Source organism: Brassica napus, unplaced genomic scaffold (assembly GCF_020379485.1).
Source record: "Brassica napus cultivar Da-Ae unplaced genomic scaffold, Da-Ae ScsIHWf_1459;HRSCAF=2050, whole genome shotgun sequence".
NCBI lineage: Eukaryota > Viridiplantae > Streptophyta > Magnoliopsida > Brassicales > Brassicaceae > Brassica > Brassica napus.
The window spans coordinates 44,065-65,328 of record NW_026014872.1 but is presented as its reverse complement, the minus strand read 5'-3'; the positions used below and the strand labels follow the sequence as shown (position 1 = coordinate 65,328).

Below are 21,264 nucleotides of genomic sequence, written 5' to 3'. Positions count from 1 at the left end.
AGCAACTACATCTACAGGCATGGAATCCACTGGCATGTCTCCCCTCTCCACCGGCAGGTAACTATTTGTATTCTTCTTCTTTGAGAAAGTGTTTCACTTTCATGGCTATTATACTGTATTTAGTGGAGTTTAGGTTCTGCTATGATCATTTGTTTGCGATTATGGTTATAAAATTTTGATTTTGTACATCAAGTCCCAGCTCGGTCTCTGTGACCCCGTTCTCTCACGCTGCTGCTCGAAGTCCTTTACCAGAACGCAAGGACTGCTTCTTGTGGCTTGTGCAGTCACAGTAGTGGCGTGGCTTGTCTCTGGTCATTGGGTGTTGAACAATTTGCTTGGGATATCTATTTGTATTGCTTTCGTCAGCCATGTTCGTCTTCCTAATATCAAAATATGTGCTATGCTCCTCCTGTGTCTGTTTGTGTATGACATATTCTGGGTGTTCTTCTCTGAGAGGTTCTTTGGTACTAACGTTATGGTGACCGTGGCGACTCAGCAAGCGTCGAACCCGGTTCATACAGTAGCCAATAGTTTGAATCTTCCTGGACTGGAATTGATTACAAAGAAACTGGAGTTGCCTGTTAAAATAGTGTTTCGTGGTGTGGAGCCTGGTGTGAGTGCCTCAGAGTTCATGATGCTTGGTCTTGGTGACATGGTAACAGATCAAAGCCAAACATGAGAGATTTGATTTTGTAGCATAGAAAGGAGCTCTCATGTTTGGCTTTTTCTTTTTCTGTGTAATATAATGGACTGATTTGAGATTTAAATTTTTGATTCTTCAGGTTGCTCTGTATGTTGGTGGTCTTTATATTTGTGGAAAGGTTGGAGATCTTGATTTAGCTTTTGATTTGCCTCCATAGTTTTGAACTCTTTTCATTATATGAACATGTTTAAGAAACTTGCAGACTGGATGGGAATCTGTAATGAAAATGGGACAAGACACACGAGAACTGTCAAGGATGAAGAGGACAGTCTAAAGGTTTGTTTTCTTTGGGTTGAAGTAACTTAATAACAAGGTTTCTCAGTGTTGTTTTTTTGAAAATGTGTGATGCAGAGGAAGGTAAAGGAGACTATGGAGAAAGCTTTCTGGGATAGTGTGATGGAATCAATGAAACTGGAGGAGCCTGGGATGAGCTTTGCCAGATGGTGCCTGATAGCTGGAAAGTGGAAATAACTGAAACTATTGATCTTGACCTTCTCTCACAGGTTTGCCTCATCTCTTCTGATCTTTAGTGACTGATCTGTTTATACATATATTTCAACTGATGTGGTTCTCATTTCTTCTTTTTGTTGGTAGTTGCTTAACTCTGGCACCTTGGATATTGATTACCTTGGAAAGATGCTTGAGTTTGCATTAGCTACTCTTCGGAAACTCTCGGCTCCAGCTAATGACCGTGAGAATGAAAGCACCCACCAGAGTTTACTGGAGGAACTTCACAGGTTGTGTCAAGCTAAAGATGAGTCTGGTAGCCTCCATGCTGTTGCAATTGTCAAGGGGAACCGCTTCATTCTTGAGCAGATTCACGTCTGTATCCGTAATACTTATGTGAATTATTTTAGATAAATAGTTTTTAATACTAAACAAGTCATGCTCTTAACTAAAATAAACTAACTTAATATTTATATTTATTTGACGAACATCAAATTTATTTGATTTACAAGAACATAAACATTACATAATATCATTTCACAAAGTAAATTAACGAATAATCTATAAATACATATGCAAAATTATAAAAATATATAGGAAAAATATAAGGAAATATAAAAAGAAATAATAAATAAATAACAAAACGATAAATAACAAATACTACCTCTGTTCCATATAGATAAAATTTTGGAAAAAAATATTTCAAATAGAGATATTTTTATATTCTCTATATGTTTCATCTTATTTAATAATAGTAAATTATAAATTTCAAGAAAATCAATTGATCCTTTTTAAATTATTTCTCTTTACTTTTAGTATAAATTGGTATTTATAGAAGTGATACATTATACAAATTTGATGTATTTATAAATATCTGTGAACAAACGAAAAATACTATTCACAGATTGGAGGGAATAATAAAAACTCATGTAATATAAATATATTAAATTAATTAAATGATTAATATAGTTGGGAAATACCCTAGGATAGAACTAAATTTTTTTTGTCACAAATATAGATTTTAATGATGAAAATGATCAAAATATTTCATTAAAGAGGTAATATACATTTATACCCATAGGGTTAACTAATCCAAACCTTAGGGTTTAGAGTTAAGGGGTGAAGATTTGGAATTGAGGTTTAAAATTTTATAAAATAAAAAAGAAATATTAAAAATAAAAATTTAAAAATAGTTTTAAAAAGTATTTTACGAATTACAAAAATAAAATTTAGAAAATAAAATTAAAAAAGTTAAAAAAAAATTAACTAAAAGTTCGAATTTGAAAACATATAATCTAAAACTATAAATTTTTCTTTTTTTTTTAAATATATCTAGGGTATTAGACTTCTTTTACCTATTAAATAAAACATTTTGGTCATTTACCTCCTTGTGATCTATTTTTGTGACAAAAACTTGAAAATGATCTATTTAGAAGAATTACCAATATAGTTTCATAATTATTTAAATTTTTCATTCTTTTACCATTAACTCAAAAATAAGTGTTATAATAATCAAATAAAATGATTTTATTTTCATATTTGGTGATTTAAAAATAGAGATGGTTGATTTGTTTTTGAACAAGTGCAAACGACACACAAAATAATAAATATAATTTTCACACAAAAACATTAATGTTGATAATGGTGACCAACAATGGTCTAACTTTCTATGTGAATTGATGTTCTTATAAATTCATCATAAGAAACAGAAAATATGTGGTCATAATAGTAACAAGAGTTGCAAAAGCGGAACCGTGTATAAGCGGAAAAACAACTTTTTAAAAAAAAATTAGGAATCATATACATGTTGGAAGCGTATATCTATATATATATATATATATATATATATATATATTACTGATATAAGAAAAATTTATAAAAATAATGACTAAAATTATATGATTCAAATTCAAAATAAAACATTTATTTACTTACAATAACATTGAATGATTTCATATTAAAATTGTGACAATACAAATAAATTAAGTTTATAAGAAACTATTATCCAATTAATTACTTTTAATATTTCATAAATAATTGCCACAATATATTTGAATCGAGATTCCGTAAGGTACACAAGGTTCCGATCTGATTCTGGTATTGAATGGGAAAACGGGCTCCCGATGAAGCTTCCGTGCAATCTAGAAACTTATTAAATCAAATCCAGTTTAGTTATTTGTTTCAAAACTACAAAGAAATTAACAATTTTCCATCTCAGCATCAAGAAAGCGTTTTTACTTTGAGAACACCATTAATATCATACAAATCTTCATAAAGAGGAATACAAAATTTTTATACATAAAGGCAACAGTTAACTTGGCATCCTATGACAAGTAAAGCTTTCCGCAACACAATATTTAAACGACCAAACATCGTCCATCCCCATGTTATACTAAATATGGCAAATGATAAACAATTTGTGTTAACTAAAACTCATTTTATAATATGTAGTACTGAAAAAATAATTTAAATTGTAAGTTTTTATATAGCAATAATCCGCGCGTAGCGCGGAAAACGACCTAGTAACTATAAAGCCAAAGAAATAACAGATGACAAAAGATAATAAAAATATGTGTGGTTGAGATATAAACACTTCAAATCAACAAAAGGGTCATAGAGAAACAGTCTAAGAAGCCATACAACAAATATTTCTTCCAAAATTAACATATAAAAATCAAATTGATCAAATCATATAAATGAAATTATATCTCTTTTATAAAATACATAAAAATAAATAAATATTTAAATAAAATACTTTCGTTTTAGAAAAAAATGTAATTTTATTTTCATTTTTCCAAAAAATTTATTTAGAAATTTGTTTCAAACATTTTTTCGGAAACATTTTTTCTTTAAAAATGTTAAAAAGACCTTCATCAACATATATGATATTTTCCTAAATTTTAATATTTTTCTCTAGATTCAGAAATGCATTCACAAATGTGTAAATAGACTTCATGAATGTAACTTATATGTATATCTAAGAAGGTTTTTAAGATGTGCAAGACATCTTCGTGAATTTATATGCACATACACCCACTTTAGAGACTCTTTTTAAAAATCCTTTAATAGACATGGCAAAGCTAGTGAGAACTTGTGTCAATTGCCTGATTATTAGCCGTCTTTCACCACCGTTTTATATCTATCTATTTCAACACTTTTATAGTTGGTCAATTTAACTATAAAACCAAGAAGAAAAAATGGAAGAGATAAAGACAATGATTTCATCGGTTTCCTATGTACTTTTTTGAAGGTTACTTTAGACATTAGCGTAGAACAAAAATTTCCTACATAAAAAATGTATATACATATAATTACAAAGTTATTTATCGTTAATGAATGATATCTTATTCCAATATCACAAGTTATTTATCTAAATAAAAGAGACTTAGTTATATTGATCTAAGGAAAAAAATAAATCTCTATTATAAAAGAGAGCACTTCATATTGAGTTGCATTTTAATATATTGTGTTAATCTGAAGATTAGGTGTACTTTAACTTTGGTGCTGTTTTTTCTTGAACAAAATATTCTTTAGAAAAGCGATGGATTGGCATATTTCCTTGGATTATAGCAAGCTAATTAGTGACATGATTGTATATTGTAGATGTTAAGTTTATGGATTATTTGACTTCACTGTCATCGTCAAATTAGTGATACAATAAGTTTTTCTAATCGATGATATTAACGATATAACTTGTTTCAAAAAAACAAAAGGCATGATGATTTGGAGTAAATGAAAATTTATTTTTTTCTAGATAGGAAAAAAGCAGATTTTGTTAATGGTTGTCGAGGTAAGGTTTCCTCCATCTCTTTATTTTTTTCTCATTTTTTCTTTACATTAGCTTTGGTGAAGCCAGCAAACAGCTTTTTGTCCGTATTTGTGTTGAAGGTGCTGGTTTGCGATGAGAGAATATTGCAAGGCTATATGTGGAGAATAGATGTGGGGTGACAGCAGAAAGTGAGACTGAGCATGCATCTAGAGGTAGCAATGATAATGCCAAAGAATATGATGGTGATGTGTTTGGTACACTACACATACATTAAGGAGGGCAATGTTTGATGATGGTTGAGAATCAGCTAAGGGAGCGTATGTATCCAGTGTCGGGTCTAGAGTCAATGTAGTGAATTTTGATAAAGCTGAATTGGCCATATAGGGGGAGAAGGTAGAAGAGAGAATTATGGGTGATATATAACATTAGAAGCAAAGATAGGTAGGCCAATGTAGGTTTTGATAGAATTGGGAGTGTGACTGATGAGGTGGATGAGAGAGATGTCAAGACCTAAAGCTATCACAAGGAGTTATGGGCTCCTATTATAAGAGATGATTGTGGTGGCTCAAACTCCGTATATTTTATTTTCAACGAGGAGGAAATGATGCCTAAACAATATGGATGTACAACCAACAGGTCTTTTGAAAATATGTGGACATTGGCGAATCAAGTTGAGTAAATTGGAAGATAAAATCTGAATGTAACACTGATGAACATTCATGGATGCTTAATTGTGGAAGCGATAGTGTAGATGCCGCTGGAGCTAGCGAAACGCGAACAATTGAGTAGGTGGATGAGGAGAGTTTAACATTACCTCTTTGTTCGATGACACAACATATAAGTGTGATGAGATTCTAAACCTTAATGTTGATGAAGGGAATGAGAAATTTTACGTTGGAAATGTGTTTTGGAGTAAAGAAGATTGCCAAATATCTCTACTTATTTATGTTATAAAAACTAATTTTAGTTCAAACAAATGGTGAACCGCACACTAGATGATGGAGTTTGGATATTATTAGATTCAGAAAGCTCAACTGGAACATTGTTGTCCTATTAAAACCATAGACTGATTCAAAGGAAAAGCGACATCGCGTCGCTGCTGGTTATAAGTCTAAGTTTGTTGAACCTTTGAATACGGCAAAATTAAGAGATCTGCAAAGACTTGTACTTGAAGATTTTAGGCTATCTGCTTCATATATGAAGTGTTAACATATAATTGACCAACCATTGGACAATATACGGGGTACAAAATAGGAATCCTACATAAAGCTTCCAAAGTATATGTACATGTTAAAGCTTGAAAATCGAGAAACTGTTGCTGATTTAGAGATGGAGACATATGGCAGCGGGGCTAAACAATTCATGTATCCGTTTATGTCATTTGGTGCTCCTATTGATGGTTTTAAGAAACTGTGACATGTATTGGTGGTTGATGGAACACACCTAAATGGGAAAGACAAAGGTGTGCAGTTGACTTCTAGTGGACATGATACCAATTATAGGTTTGTCACTTGTTTATGCCATTGTGGACAGCGAGGATTAGGGCTGGGCAAATAAACCGAACCCGAAAACCCAAACCGAATCCGATCCGATAAAAATGAATCCGAACCGATCCGAACCCGACGTAAATACCGAATGGGTCTTGTTTTGTGGTATTTCGGGTTATGGGTATTATCCGAACCGAACCCGAATCTAAATGGATATCCGATAGAACCCGAAACATTCAAAACCTCTTGTACCAAACATGATCTCAATTCCTAATATGCATCCAAAATACACTAAGAAATATTGAACATCATCTAAAATACTTATCTATTACATGAAGGTCGGTGGTTCTATTACATGAAGGTTGATGGTTAAAGATGGCCATTGAATCTCGAAATATTTAGATTTAGATTTTGTTTTCGTTAAACAATGTTTCTCATTTCTTGAGAACTTGGTTTTCGTTTTATGCTTTTATTTATTTGGTTTTCTTTTTATCAGTAAATATGTTTACTTTTTGTTTGATTTTGAATGATCATGGTTGATGACTTGATGTTCCTTATTTTTGAATCGATTTTACTTAAGTTTTGGTTACAAAATAAGTACAAATCAGGTATTTTAAAACTGAAAAATCGATTTTACTCATGTTTTGGTTATAAAATATGTAAAAATCAGGTACTTTTAAACCGAAAAACCGATTGGGACCCGACTCCGAAAGTATATTGGGTTGTACCGGTTCTTTGAAGATTTACTAACCCCGACCCGAACCCGATAGAATCCGAACCGGTCCCGAACCGAACTTTCATATAATCCGAATGGGGCTGATTTTGATAAACCCGAAAAACTAAAACCCGATTGGATAAAACCGAAACCCGATTGGGACCCCGAATGCCCCGGCCTAGCGAGGATGATGATTTCTTGACATGGTTTTTACAAAAGGTGTAGAGAATTTTAGCTGATTCATCAAAATTGGAAATAGTTTTACAGTGTGCTTTGTCAATAACAAATGTTGTGAAACATGTTTACCCATCGAATCATGATGCATGTATTGTGCACATGAATTCAAGGTTTTCTAAAAAGGGATTGTCCAAGAATGATCACCTATAATTGATCTGATTATATTCATACAGATGATGATGGTCAGGTGGTTTACTGCACGTAGGAAAAGAGTTGAGAGGCATCATATCCATTATATATTATTTGAGAAACATTACAACATTTGAGGTAGTCATGTACATTTGAGGTAGTCATGTGTCATCACCACTATTATTCTTAGAATCCATAGAAAAATAAGCTGGTCCATCTAAATATATAATAAACTTTTTATTAAATTAATTATAAATTAATTATCAACGTTCTTCGTTCTTTCTTTAAATAAAAATTACGAAATTGCATAATGTGTCTAAAATATATATGACAATTAATGATTTTGAATAATAAAAATTTGATGAAAGTTAGTGTATCCTCTATCATTTTTTTAATTTTAAATTATTAAAATAAATTAAACAACCACATTAACCATATAATAAAAGTTTCTCCTTATTTATTTATTTTGTATACGAAAGCTTTAATTGCGAACATCCACAAAGCCTAAAAAAAACATCGACTGATGGGGATAAAAATGGCACGAGCATGTTCGTCAATATCCCACCTTCTGTTTGCGAACGACGGCCTTTTCTTCTGCAAGGCACAAAGCGAAGAATGTCAGACTATCGTGTAGATCATGAAGGAATATGAAGCAGTCTCTGGCCAACTGATAAACTTTCAGAAATCCTCAATACAAATTGGCCATAAGATTAAAGCATCGAATCGTCAAGAATTAACGGACATATTAGGAATCCGGAATATTGGAGGTATGGGGTCAAGGTATGCATTGACAATCATGGGATAAGGTTTGTCTCCAAAAGGATGAGGGATGTTTATGGTTTAATGGATTTTTAATACAGCTATGTTGGGAAAATAGTTATGGCGTTCAATCGAGAAACCGAATACTTTATTTTCTAGTGTTTTTAAAGGTCAGTAATTCCGGAACACATCACCCCTGGAACCGATAAGATCATACTCACCATCCTATGGATGGCGAAATACATTCTCAGCTAGATCTCTGGTTAACAAATGACTAATCAAAAGGGTGGGAACATGATCTTCCATTTTAGTGTGGAATGTTCCCTGGCTTCTATCCACTCGCCCGAGACTAGCAAATAGTAATCACCAAATTCTTCAACCGAACCTTATAGTGGATTCACTCAGCAATACAAATGCAAGAACATGGAATTCCCAGGCTATTAGAGCACTGATAGACCCAGACGATGCAAACATTATAGAGAGTATACCTCTAAGTCGACACCCCATTTCAGATAAACATGGATGACATTTCAGAATTAATGGTAAATATTCGGTCAAATCAGGTTATCAGGTGGAAAGAACTTATCCAGATATAGGAACAGTCTCCATTAGGGGTGGGCACTTTACCCGATATCCGAAGTGGCACCCGAACCCGATCCGAAAAACTCGAACCGAAATCCGAACCGAAGTAGCAAAATACCCGAACGGGTATTGAATAATGAGAGATTGGATACCCGAACCCGAACGGATAATACCCAAACCCAAATGGATATCCGAAGATAACCGAACATATGTATAATTAACCTTATATTTCTCGTTTATATCTCTCATTTTATATAAAATATTTATATTGATACTATACTTACTTTAAGTTCATATGATATACATACAATTACGGAAAAAATGATTTGCTACTCACTTAAAATGCATGTTAAGCTTTTTATTTCAAAAATTAACAAAAAGTTACATCCAAAATTAAAAAAAAAGTAACTAAATTAATGCCTTTTTAGTTTTAAAATGTTATGTCTAAATCTATTAACCATTCAATCTATTGAAAATAAAAAAATTAGTTAACTGAAAGTTATATTTTTAAATACAACAAACTTGAGAAATGAAAATTTAATTTTTTTTTCAAAATCTAAATATCCGAACCCGATCCGAAATAACCGAATCTGAACTAAAAATACCCGAACCCGACCCGAAATACAGAAATATCCGAACGGGTTCTAAACCTCTATACCGAAATACCCGAAAATCCGAAATATCTTACCCGAACCCAAACGGGTACCCGAACGCCCACCCCTAGTCTCCATCATGTTTGGACCGACTGTAATAACTTTGAAAGCTCAGTGTTGGAAAATATGGTACCCACCAAAGTTCAAGCATTTTTTTGTGGAAAATTGTTTCAGGGTGCATATCGGTAAAGAAGAATTTACGGTCATGAGAGATACAAGGAGATTTACAATACGCACGTTGTGGATCAGAGGAAGAATCAGTGAATCATGTATTCTTTGAATGTCCTTCGTCAATCCAAGTTTGGGCTCTCTCGAGTATTCCTTCGAACCCGCAAGTTGTTCCACTTCAATCCATTTTCGCAAATATGGATCACTTGTTTTGGAGAGTTGTATCAAATATGGATAATCATTAATTTAAATGGATTATATGGTATATTGGAAAATCTAGAAATAGCATGGTTTTCGATAACATAGATGTGGATCCTAAAGATATTATTAAACTTGCAGAAACGGAAGCTGCAACATGGTTGGAGGCACATGCATCACTCTCACAATAAATTACACAACATGAGGAAACATTTTTGACAGGGACAATGTGTATAATCATTGCCTTTGATTCATGGACGATGTGTTTCACAGATGAATCATGGAAAGTCCATGATATTTTTCAGGACAAGGATGATATAGCCTTTTAGAAGGTTTTGATGGGGTGAGAAATACAAGGGCTAGCCTTTCTCGATTACATACTGAGTTGAAGGCTTTCATCTGGGCTTTGGAAAGTATGAAGAATCTATGATAATTTCATGTGACGTTTGCAACGGACTGTTGCCAAATGGTGAAGATGGTTTATGAACCTGCAGAATGGCCAACATACGAAAGTTATTTAGAAGATATCTGGATCCCGAGAGAGAGCTTTAATCACTCCATGATTATTCATGTACCAAAAACGAAGAACACAAGGGTTAACAGCCGGCACACAGTACTTGGAGGCAAACGTCTTTCGTCGTTCATATGGATGCAGAATTACCAAGTTGGTTTGCAGAGTCTTAGTTGAGTCTAGATGACAAAAACAAACAAACAAAGGTTACGAGCAAAACTACAACATATCTATTCAATTTTTCGTTTTTTTCTTTGAAAATGGAGTCGCTTATTTGATAAGTGTAAACAAGTGAAAATGGAACATTGGGCCAGAGCAAGATAGGGATCCTTATCCTTGGATAATTTGGTACATTTGGAAGGCTAGGAATGAAAAACTCTTCAGGGGAATAGATAGAGATCCTTTGGAACTAGTTAGACATGCAGAGAGTGAATGCCAAGCCTGGTAGGATGCTAATGAAGTGGTACAAACAGTGGCACAAGATAATACAAATGAGGATCCCCAAGTCGTAAGCTTGGGAAATATTTGCTTGATAGATGGATCTTGGACATCTTCTGCTAACTTTAGTGGAAGCGGATGGGCATGGATGGATAGTTCTGGGAACACTCAACTTATGGGGACAAGAAATTTCCCCCGACGCGAATCATCCTTGCACTCAGAAGTAGAAGTGTTGCGGTGGGCGATGGAGAATATGCTGCAACATTCGACCTGCTAGAGCTTTGGGACAGACTGTAAGGAACTAATTGAAATGATAAAGGACTCTCAGGCGTGGCCAAGCTTTTCGACGGAATTGGAGAAGATAGAGACGCTACAGATATGCTTCCCGGCTTTCAACATCACTCACGTTCCACGGGCACATAATCAGATTGCTGATTTTTTGGTTAAGACTGCTAGATCGTTCCATAGGGAACTACATTTTGTTGGTTGTTCTATTCCGGTTTGGTTATCCAGACCACCTCAAGTTTGAGTAATAAAATGGCCTTTTGATGTCAAAAAAAAAAACAAATGAAAATGGAACCGCTAAAAACAGATAACTAACTATGAAGTAGTTTTGGACTTTTGAATCTTTGTCACAAAAAAAAAAAAAAACCTTTTGAGTTGACTGTCAAAGTCAACTTGACGAATGAAAAAGAAGAGCATCAAAATCCAAACGCAGGGACGCGCTCAAAACGCCAGACGCGTGGGCCTGAAATGAAAAAAAAAAAAAGACGCGTTGGAAACAAACGCTGGGTGGAGTGAGGAAAAGGCGATTGTAAGAAACGAAACATTCCCGAGATCCCTAAAAATTCCAAAAAGAAACCCTAAATTCTCTCTTCCTTCACGCGAGCTCCTTGTGTTCCTCACTCGCCTTCTTTGCCTCCCCACTCGCCTTCTTTGCTCTCTTCTCTTCTCTCTGTGTCTCCCTCCCTTTGTCGCCGTCTGGGTGGCCGAGAAAATGGAAGTCTTAAAAAATTCCTGAAATTTCGTGGATTCTTCTTGCCTTAAAGTCTGTATCTTTTGTGCTTAATACCAATGAAAGTAAGCTTTTTTTTGTCTTATGGACTAGAACTTGTCTATTTATTACTAGAAGGAGCATGTTACTACTGAAAGTTGTTCACTTTCCTATTGCTATGTGTGTGTGTTAGCTAAAGGAAAGTATGTATCTTTTATGCTTAAAATACTTATGAAGTTCGGTTCTTACATTTCCAGGTGCTAATTATGTAAAAGTTATCTATTGGGAGGAGGATTCTCTAGTTGTTTCATGGGTGGGGGTTTATGGTGAATCCAGATGTGGCTAAGTTGAAGATGGATTTGCAAGAGAGTGATAACAATCAGATGAGTGATGCAAATATGGTTGAATCTCATAATAATAACAACGGAGTTGTTGTTGATGATCTCAGAACAGGAGGACATCTTGGTGTTGAGCCACCGGATGGTATTGACTTCGACACACACGAGGCAGCTTATACGTTTTACCAAGACTACGCCAAATCCATGGGCTTTACTACCTCCATTAAAAACAGCAGGCGGTCCAAGAAGACTAAAGATTTCATCGACGCCAAGTTCGCTTGTTCTAGATACGGTTCCACTCCCGAGTCTGAGAGTGGTAGTAGCAGTGGTCGAAGGTCGAGTGTGAAGAAAACAGATTGTAAGGCAAGTATGCACGTGAAGAGAAAATCGGATGGGAGATGGATCATTCATGAGTTTATAAAAGAACACAACCACGAGCTTCTACCTGCTCTTGCCTATCATTTCCGGATTCAGAGGAACATCAAGTTAGCTGAGAAGAACAATATCGACATCTTGCACGCCGTTAGTGAACGGACCAGGAAAATGTATGTTGAGATGTCGAGACAATCTGGGGGATATAATAAGAACAACAAGGGGCTTCTTCTTCTTCAGACCAGTCAGGTTGATAAGGGTCGTCGGTGTTTGGCTTTGGAAGAAGGAGATTCTCAACTACTGCTTGAGTACTTTAAGCGTATTAAGAAAGAGAACCCCAGATTCTTCTATGCCATAGACTTAAACGAGGAGCAACGTTTAAGAAATTTGTTTTGGGCTGATGCTAAGAGCAGAGATGACTACATGAGTTTTAATGATGTTGTATCCTTTGATACTACTTATGTCAAGTTTAACGATAAGTTGCCTCTAGCTTTATTTATTGGGGTGAACCATCATTCCCAGCCTATGCTGCTTGGCTGTGGATTGGTTGCTGATGAGTCTAAGGAGACATTTGCGTGGCTGATAAAAACATGGCTTCGAGCAATGGGTGGTCGAGCTCCTAAAGTTATTCTCACTGACCAAGATAAACTCTTGATGGCTGCGGTTTCGGAGCTGTTACCAAACACTCGTCATTGCTTTGCGTTATGGCACGTGTTGGAAAAGCTTCCTGAATACTTCTCCCATGTGATGAAACGGCACGACAACTTCTTGCGGAAATTCAATAAGTGCATCTTCAGATCGTGGACGAGTGATCAGTTCGATATGAGATGGTGGAAAATGGTGAGCCAGTTCGGACTTGAGAATGATGAATGGCTGCTGTGGTTGCACGAGCACCGCCAGAAGTGGGTGCCCACTTTTATGAGCGAGGTGTTTCTAGCGGGAATGTCGACATCTCAGCGTGCAGAAAGTGTCAACTCTTTCTTCGATAAGTACGTTCATAAGAAAATAACGCTGAAAGAGTTCTTGAGGCAGTACGGTGTGATGCAGCAGAATAGGTACGAGGAGGAATCCGTTGCGGATTTCGATACTTGCCACAAGCAACCTGCGCTGAAGTCTCCCTCTCCCTGGGAGAAGCAAATGGCAGCAACTTACACCCACACGATATTCAAGAAATTCCAAGTCGAGGTCTTGGGGGTTGTCGCTTGCCATCCTAGAAAGGAAAAAGAAGACGAAAACATGGTGACGTTCAGAGTTCAAGACTGTGAAAAAGACGACGAGTTCCTAGTGACGTGGAGCAAAACTGAGTCAGAACTCTGCTGTTTCTGCCATATGTTTGAATACAAAGGGTTTCTCTGTCGGCATGCTTTGATGATTCTGCAGATGTGTGGCTTTGCTAGCGTTCCGCCTCGGTATATTTTGAAAAGGTGGACAAAAGATGCCAAGAGTGGAGGAGCAGACCAGGTACAGACCAGAGTTCAGCGGTATAATGATTTGTGTTGTCGAGCCATTGAATTGAGCGAGGAAGGTTGTGTCTCAGAAGAAAACTACAACATAGTATTGCGCACACTAGTTGAGACCCTGAAAAATTGTGTCGACCTAAACCATGCTAGAAACAACTTCGCTGATTCTAATAGCCAGCTTAATAATGGTGCTCACGAAGAAGAAAACCATGTATTGGCCGCTGTAAAAGCAACAAAAAAGAAGACTGTTGTTAGGAAAAGAAAGGTTGGTTTGTTATTGACTTGTCTGCAAATCTAAACCCTGTTATTTGATACTCAAATTGATCTTGTGCAGGGACAACCAGAGGCTGGCCAAATGCTTGAATCTCAACCGAGCTTGCAACCAATGGTTTGTGCTTTCTCTGGATCTTCTCCTATTCATTCTTGGAGATGGCCTTACATATAGTTGGCTGCTGGTTCTTGTGATTGTTTTGTGCAGGAAAATATAAGTTCAGAGGGAATGAGCATCAGTGGTTACTATGGTCCTCAACAGAACGTTCAAGGATTGGTATGTTGATTATTATTATTACTTAACCTGGCTAAGCAATTCAACATCTAATACTAAACCTGTTTTTAACTGTGGATATAGTTAAATTTAATGGAGCCACCTCACGAAGGCTACTATGTAAATCAACGAACCATACAAGGCCTGGTGGGTTTATATATATACACATAAATGCTTGAAATCAGAAAAACACCACCTATGATGCCTTACCTATATGTGCTAAGTATAAATTCATGTGAAATGAGATTGTCATGTTTATGTTCTTATGATTTCAGGGACAACTGAACTCCATAGCACCAGTGCAGGATAGCTTCTTCACGAATCAGCAAGCCATGCCAGGGCTGGTACATTTGTGCTTCCATACTTTATAAACTCCTCTTAATTTATTTTAGAACCATGTAATGTTTATGAGTGATCTCTTACTTTTCCTGCTACAGGGTCAAATGGATTTCAGGCCTCCTCCCAACTTCGCTTACAATTTACAGGTTTCAGCTCCATGAAAGTTGCTGCTTTACTTGGAATGATAATTTTTTATTTTTGTGGTTTAACCCACTTGGTTTTTTTTCCTTTTCTTTCAGGATGAGCATTTGAGATCTGCCCAGTTGCCTGGTAATTCATCAAGACAGCTATAGAAACTCAACAGATCTTCCATTGGACCTGAGTTGCAATTGACAAGAACAAATAAAATCTTTTGGTTTGGTTTATGTATATTATGTGATCCCTTACCATGTATGAATATTATATGGCTGAAATGTTGTGTATCCGACCTAGCATTTTGGTTTTATGTCATTAAATAGAAGGGCATCTTTTAACAACATTGTCCGTTGTTCTATTCCAATATGGTTTTCAGACCACCTGAAGTTTAAGTAATAGATAAACTGTTTGTTGTTAGAAAGAAAAATACCGTTGTCCAAACAGATGCAAGCCAAACCCTCTCTTTATGTTTTAGTGCAGTTTTTAATGAATTTTTATATAAACTAGGTCAGTTCCCGGGCTACGCCCGGGTTATTTTCTAAGAAATTCTTTATCCAAAATATTATATTAGATGTAGGTATTGTTTGTTTGAACACAAAAAAGTGTGTTGGTAGTCATTATTTTTGCTTGAGATCGAGTTTACGCAAATGCTTAAAAGCCAAAAAAGCTGTAAGTAAAATAGATAATGTAGGAAGCAGATTAAGTCTTTGCAGATCCGATTGTTTTGAGGGTCATGAGAAAGAAAGGACCTGAAATTGGATAAGAATAGTTAGTCAGCAAACGTTTAGTTGAATATTGTGGTATTGCTATTAAATTAAAAGTTTTGTACCTGGCGTAGGTGGGGTAAACCTATGTGTTAGTCTCTTCTTTATTGGCTTGTATCATCGCTGGGTCGATATTTTCCAGGTTGTTAATCTGTGAATATAACATGTTATTAGATTTCTGAAAAAGATTGGAGTAAAGAATAAATTATTTAAATTACATGTCTCGGGATGAAGGCCTTTGAAGATTTCTTTGTAGACTATGTTCTTCACTTTCAGCTGGTGTGGATCTTCAGTTTTGATGATCGTTAATCCTGCTTTGCTTGTGACACGGGAGAGGGCCACGTAAAGTTGACCATGAGAAAAGACTGGCTTAGGCAGGTATAAGATGACCTCTTTTAAGCTTTGGCCTTGGCTTTTGTTGATTGTCATTGCGTAGCACAATCTGATAGGAAATTGCCGCCGACGTAATGTGAACGGTAATTTCGTTTCATCATACAAAAGCACAATTCTTGGGATCAAGACCTCTTCTCCAATGTGGGATCCAGTGATGATCTCGGCCTTCAGAACGCGTTCACCAACGTGGGTTAGGATCATCCGAGTACCGTTGCATAATCCTTTTTTCTGATTTATGTTTCTGAGAAGCATAACTGGGGCACCAACTTTCAGAGTAAGTTTGTGCGAAGGCAAACCCGAGTATTCCAATGAGTTAAGATACTCAATGGAGTATAGTGTATCATTTTGATCTGATGTAGTATCTGATAACTCGAAGCTGTCTGAGCTGTAGTAATCTCTTGATACCCCTTCGGTCCGTGAGATGGTATAAGCATTGATTTCATCAACGGTTTCGTTACGGGGTGTTAGGATAGCTTTATCGGTGTAGGAAGTCTTGGAATTCATAGGGCTGCTGATTTGTCCATATGCAGCATCAACAACTTCTTTCAATGGGTCAACAAAACTCTGACAAATCAATGAGTCATCGATATCTATGAGTTGGTCATTGTACCCATCCCCCTCATATTCTTGTTCTTCTTCTAGACGACCTTCCCCGACTGTGAGAAGCCATTCAGAAAACTCTTTCTCATCCTGATTGACTCGCATATTTGTTTTCAAAGAGAACTTGTGGCAGCTATTCCATAGATATGAATGGCTTATCGAAGCAAGTACAGTATCAGCTCTTCTACCTTGCGGAATGACTGGTAGGATCTGTCTGAAATCACCACCTAACATAACTGTTTTGCCACCAAAAGGCTGATTCTTTGCGGGTGGATTTTTGATAGACATAATATCCTTCAACGACTTGTCTAATGCTTCGAAAGCATGTTTGTGTGTCATCGGTGCCTCATCCCAAATTATGAGGTCTGTTTCCTCAATTAACTCAGCAAGCATTGTACCTGGTTTGATGTTGCAAAGCTTATCTTCGTCGAGCTTCAATGGAATATTGAAGCGAGAGTGAGCTGTTCTCCCGTTTGGTAGTAGCAATGCGGCTATTCCCGAAGAAGCCACTGGTAGAACAATTTGTTTTCTTGACCGAAGTCTGGATATAATAGTCTGGTATAAGAATGTTTTTCCTGTGCCCCCTGCGCCATATACAAAGAAAAGTTTTCCTTCTTTCTTGTCAACCGAGTCTAAGACTGATTCATAGATTGCAAGTTGCTCAGCATTGAGCAATTTGTATTGCTTGTCATGTCTTAGTGTTTCCTCCGCAACATCGTAATCCATTTCTTGGTTCCACAAACTGTTCCCCAGTTCCTTGAGCAAAACAGGATTGATCTTCGGCATATCCTTAAAATCGTTTAAGGAGCGATCTTGCATGCGCATCAGCTTTTCAACTTCTATCAATGTGTATTGCTCCAGGGTACTATCGTCCAGTTCCAGATTCGCGTGGCCTAAGATCCTTTGCCTCTTGTGAAGTATGTCCTCGCTCATTGATTTCCATGAGTGTTCCCATAGTCCTTTAGGGCTTGCGACGAAGCAGTTGTTTAGGAATGTGACAAACATATCACGAAGCTGGTATGGGCTGGCCGTTCGAGCACCCTCCGACATACTCTCGAGCCATTCAACATCGTCGTCCAAAAGGCCTCGTGCTTGGCAAACTGATTTGAAGTCCGGGTATTTAACGTCGTTGTATGTTTTTAGCTCGTCGTAACTTCTAGGACCCTTGATCTTATTAATGAGGACCCTCAGGTAGTATCGATCGCCTGCCGAAGGATGGACAGCTACGACTCGGCCAATTGTTTTTCCTCTCTTACGCTCAGTCCACACTTTAGCACTGTTGTTCCAGACAAAATATTCAGGAATCTGCACATATGTCAGTGTTCGGGCAAACGCTGACCTTCTGCATAAAACCATCCACTCTGTGAACATCGTCTTCTCGATACCCGGTTTGTGGATTACCCGACCGAGGTTGTCTGTTGATTTAACCGTAATATTATGTTCGCCTTCCAAGTGAATGATAAGCTTTTCAACTGACGGCTTTCTTTTGTGTATGTGGAATGCGAAAGTCCGCCACATAGACTCACAAGCTGATAAATATCGGGCTTCAATGTAGTCTTGGATCTCATTGCGTTGCCTTAGGACTTTCTCCTTTGATCCTCCGGATCCTGTGGCGTCGGATGTAGTTGCTGTATTTCCTTTCTCAATAACAGCGGTTGCTCGGTCAACGCCCTTGGTTATGTACTTGAATAAGTATTTCACCGCGCTTGTCCGATTACACCATTCAACATTAATATGAGCTTCGTACTTCTTCAGAAGGTTAATGTTATGAGGCACGACGAAAGTGTTGTCTAGTACAGCTCCAGACTTAACTGTACCCGGATCTTTATTTCGGCGTCGACGATATAACACATACCCGGATTTGTCAATCGAAGTGTTATCGTTATTCGGCCGAGGATACTTTTTCGTGCACACATTGTTTTCCATACATGGTGACTTCGGATTGAAGTGTCCACATGGACCGTGGATCATGTGTTTCGTGACTAAGTCGTAAGCAGCTGGGTCTTTCTCTCTGTTGGGGAGCTCGGCCGAAATTATTTCATCCACTTCTTCTGCACTTGGTGTTCTGGTAGAATTTCCTAACCACAATAATATATGTGCATGAGGGAGACCTCTTTTTTGAAACTCTATTCGGTGGAGAGCTGCCTTATATGGCTTGAAAAAAGTGCCTGCTTTGAAATCCTTGAGCAGTTGATCTAGCTTCATCTTAAAAACCCGACATTCAATATCCGGTCTATCATTAGGAGAATCTCCACCGTATTTCTGAAGATGTTCTTTAATCTCGCTCCAGTTTGGATTGGCTGTCATTGTGATAAACAAATCTGGATTGCCGAATTCTCTGCAAATAGCCATAGCATCGTGGTATTTCTCAACCAAGTACCGGGGGCCTCCGGTGAAACTTGGGGGCAGTATAAATCTCTGGCCGATAATTTTAGCATCAGTGTCACCTTTACTTACAGCATCAAGGACATTGCTGTAGAGCTCAGCCCGCAAGATTTCTTGGTTATTTCTCGCCCACCTCAGTCGGTCTTCTTCAATCGCTGTATAAACGTCCACAATAAACTGATGGAGGAGACGACCGCCTTTAATCAACGTCATTCCTTGGTTAGGACGTGTTTGGATTAGAGAAGCGTAGTATTGACGGATGGTCACGAATTGCCTTGTTCTTGAAGTGCCTGTCTCAAGATGCAGGGGAATTTCTGGGTGAAACCCGTATTCACCATACGGAAACAAAAGAGGGTATTGGAGGCTCATATATAGAGGGTGATCGTCACGTATCTGCTGCAGAGTGTCAGATTGAAACTGAACCACTATATCTCGTTCTCCAATTGTTGATGTTATATCCCCCACGATAAGACCTGCCACCTCGCTTGTAGTTGGAAGATCATATTCCTTCCCCTTCCCTTTATCTTGGACTAACCTAATAGTAAACTCTGACCCAACGCTTTCGTAGTGGTCTCGTGCACGACGAAAGATCTTTGCCAGACAATTGTTCTCGTCAATCATCTCGATGAGGAGGGCTAACGTTGGCTCATCGAGGTTACCTTCTGCTGAGGTTTGCCCCATCGCGTTTAGGCGGTTTTTGAGTTCGTTGGCCGTGTCAAATATGTAAAGCTGGAGATATTCTGGGAGACAGCCTTGTCGTGGTATGAGGGAGCCAATTCTGTGGTGGGTTTGACCTTGGATCCGTATAGTATAAGGACCAGGTGCGTGGACGACACTATGATCCATTTTCATTCCAACGGATGTAAAAGCAAGGACAGAATTATAGACTCGGATAGTATCTCGAAACCATCTGGCTTGAAGAAGTTTTTCTAACAGGGCTGGCGGGCGGTTGATCGGTGGAAGCTTGATTTGGCCATGGTTACAGCAAAGGGTGAAAGTTGGTTCACCTGTTCGTGGGTCTGTAGCAGTGCTTTCAGAAGTCCACATTAATGCACCACATTTTGAGCATGGTACGATTTGGTTTTCATCTAGCCGGGATGTGGAACCTTTTTCTGAAAATGTTTATTACGAATTGTTAAATAATAGTTTATTGAAATCTTGGGAGTTTAACGGAGGGTTAGAAATTTGTTTTTTTATATTTTCGTAAAAAAGTTTTTTATTTGTTTTCTTTAGTAATTTTGTTTTTTTTAAAAAAAATTATTTGTTAAAATGAATTAGTTTTGAAAATTGAAATTAGTTGATTTTTAGAAACACCATTACGCTGAAAAAATATATTTTAGAAATTAAATATATATATATATATATATATATATATATTTCTGGGAAATATAGGGGTTTAAGTAGTATGCACCTTTCTTTTTTGGTTGAGTGCGACGCGTTCCTTGTGGATTTCGTGGAGCATTTGTATCTATATAGAAACAACGTAAATTTGAATCAGAAATGTAATAAATCGAAATAGATTTTATCAGCCATTATGCGTACCGCGTGACGATGCCGACGTTCGTTTGGATAGCAAAATGGCCTTTCTCATATTACGTGCATTTTTCTGCTTGACTATTAAGATTAACAGTGGTTAGGTTAAAAGAATATAGCATGATAGATACACAGTTTAGGATTATTTCTTACTGTAAGAGTCGCAGTTATCACAGCCACCTGTTAAAATAAGTCTGGGAAGTTAGTTTGTTTGATGAATAAGTTTGGTTTAAGATATAATAATATGATCCATATATACTTACAGTCGTAATATGTTGGTTTGAATGATGGTCGGTCATTTACCAGATGAACTGAAAATGTACACAGTTTAATAATTGGGATAAGACAATTTCTCTTAGGATTAGCTATTTTGGGTAGTAAATATATACCTTTTGGTTTATTAAGTGATCCACGTGGTCGGCCTCGCTTCCTCTTTTGCGAGGATCCTCCTGTAGTTTTGATAATGTTATTTTCTTGGTTATATTAAGTAATATATTATAGTTATGATTAAATTTAAAGTAGAAGGTAATTAAATATCTAGACAGAATTTTGAAATGTTCTAATTAAATAAAATAATTGTGGGTCATTATGTTTTTCCAATTTTAAATTAT

General features: G+C 36.8%; 3 protein-coding genes across 3 annotated transcripts; 2 read left to right on the top strand and 1 right to left on the bottom strand.

Moving 5' to 3' along the window:
• Positions 1-1,654, top strand: LOC125597427 (signal peptide peptidase-like 1). The gene is made up of 6 exons (XM_048772169.1): positions 1-57; positions 194-655; positions 783-821; positions 906-979; positions 1,055-1,206; positions 1,298-1,654. Exons 2-4 carry the CDS (start codon positions 401-403, stop codon positions 975-977), a joined length of 366 nt encoding a protein of 121 aa, XP_048628126.1. The 5' UTR covers positions 1-57; positions 194-400; the 3' UTR covers positions 978-979; positions 1,055-1,206; positions 1,298-1,654.
• A 9,933-nt stretch (positions 1,655-11,587) lies between these two features.
• Positions 11,588-15,321, top strand: LOC125597426 (protein FAR-RED IMPAIRED RESPONSE 1-like). Its single transcript, XM_048772168.1, has 8 exons — positions 11,588-11,876; positions 12,048-14,225; positions 14,295-14,348; positions 14,439-14,507; positions 14,589-14,651; positions 14,780-14,848; positions 14,942-14,989; positions 15,083-15,321. The coding sequence occupies exons 2-8, from the start codon at positions 12,114-12,116 to the stop codon at positions 15,134-15,136; spliced, it is 2,469 nt and encodes an 822-aa protein (XP_048628125.1). The 5' UTR covers positions 11,588-11,876; positions 12,048-12,113; the 3' UTR covers positions 15,137-15,321.
• Positions 15,322-15,677: 356 nt separating this feature from the next.
• Positions 15,678-19,966, bottom strand: LOC111206947. The gene is made up of 2 exons (XM_048772151.1): positions 15,961-19,966; positions 15,678-15,727 (listed from the first exon to the last, which is right to left on the bottom strand). Exons 1-2 carry the CDS (start codon positions 19,964-19,966, stop codon positions 15,678-15,680), a joined length of 4,056 nt encoding a protein of 1,351 aa, XP_048628108.1.
• Positions 19,967-21,264: the final 1,298 nt, after the last annotated feature.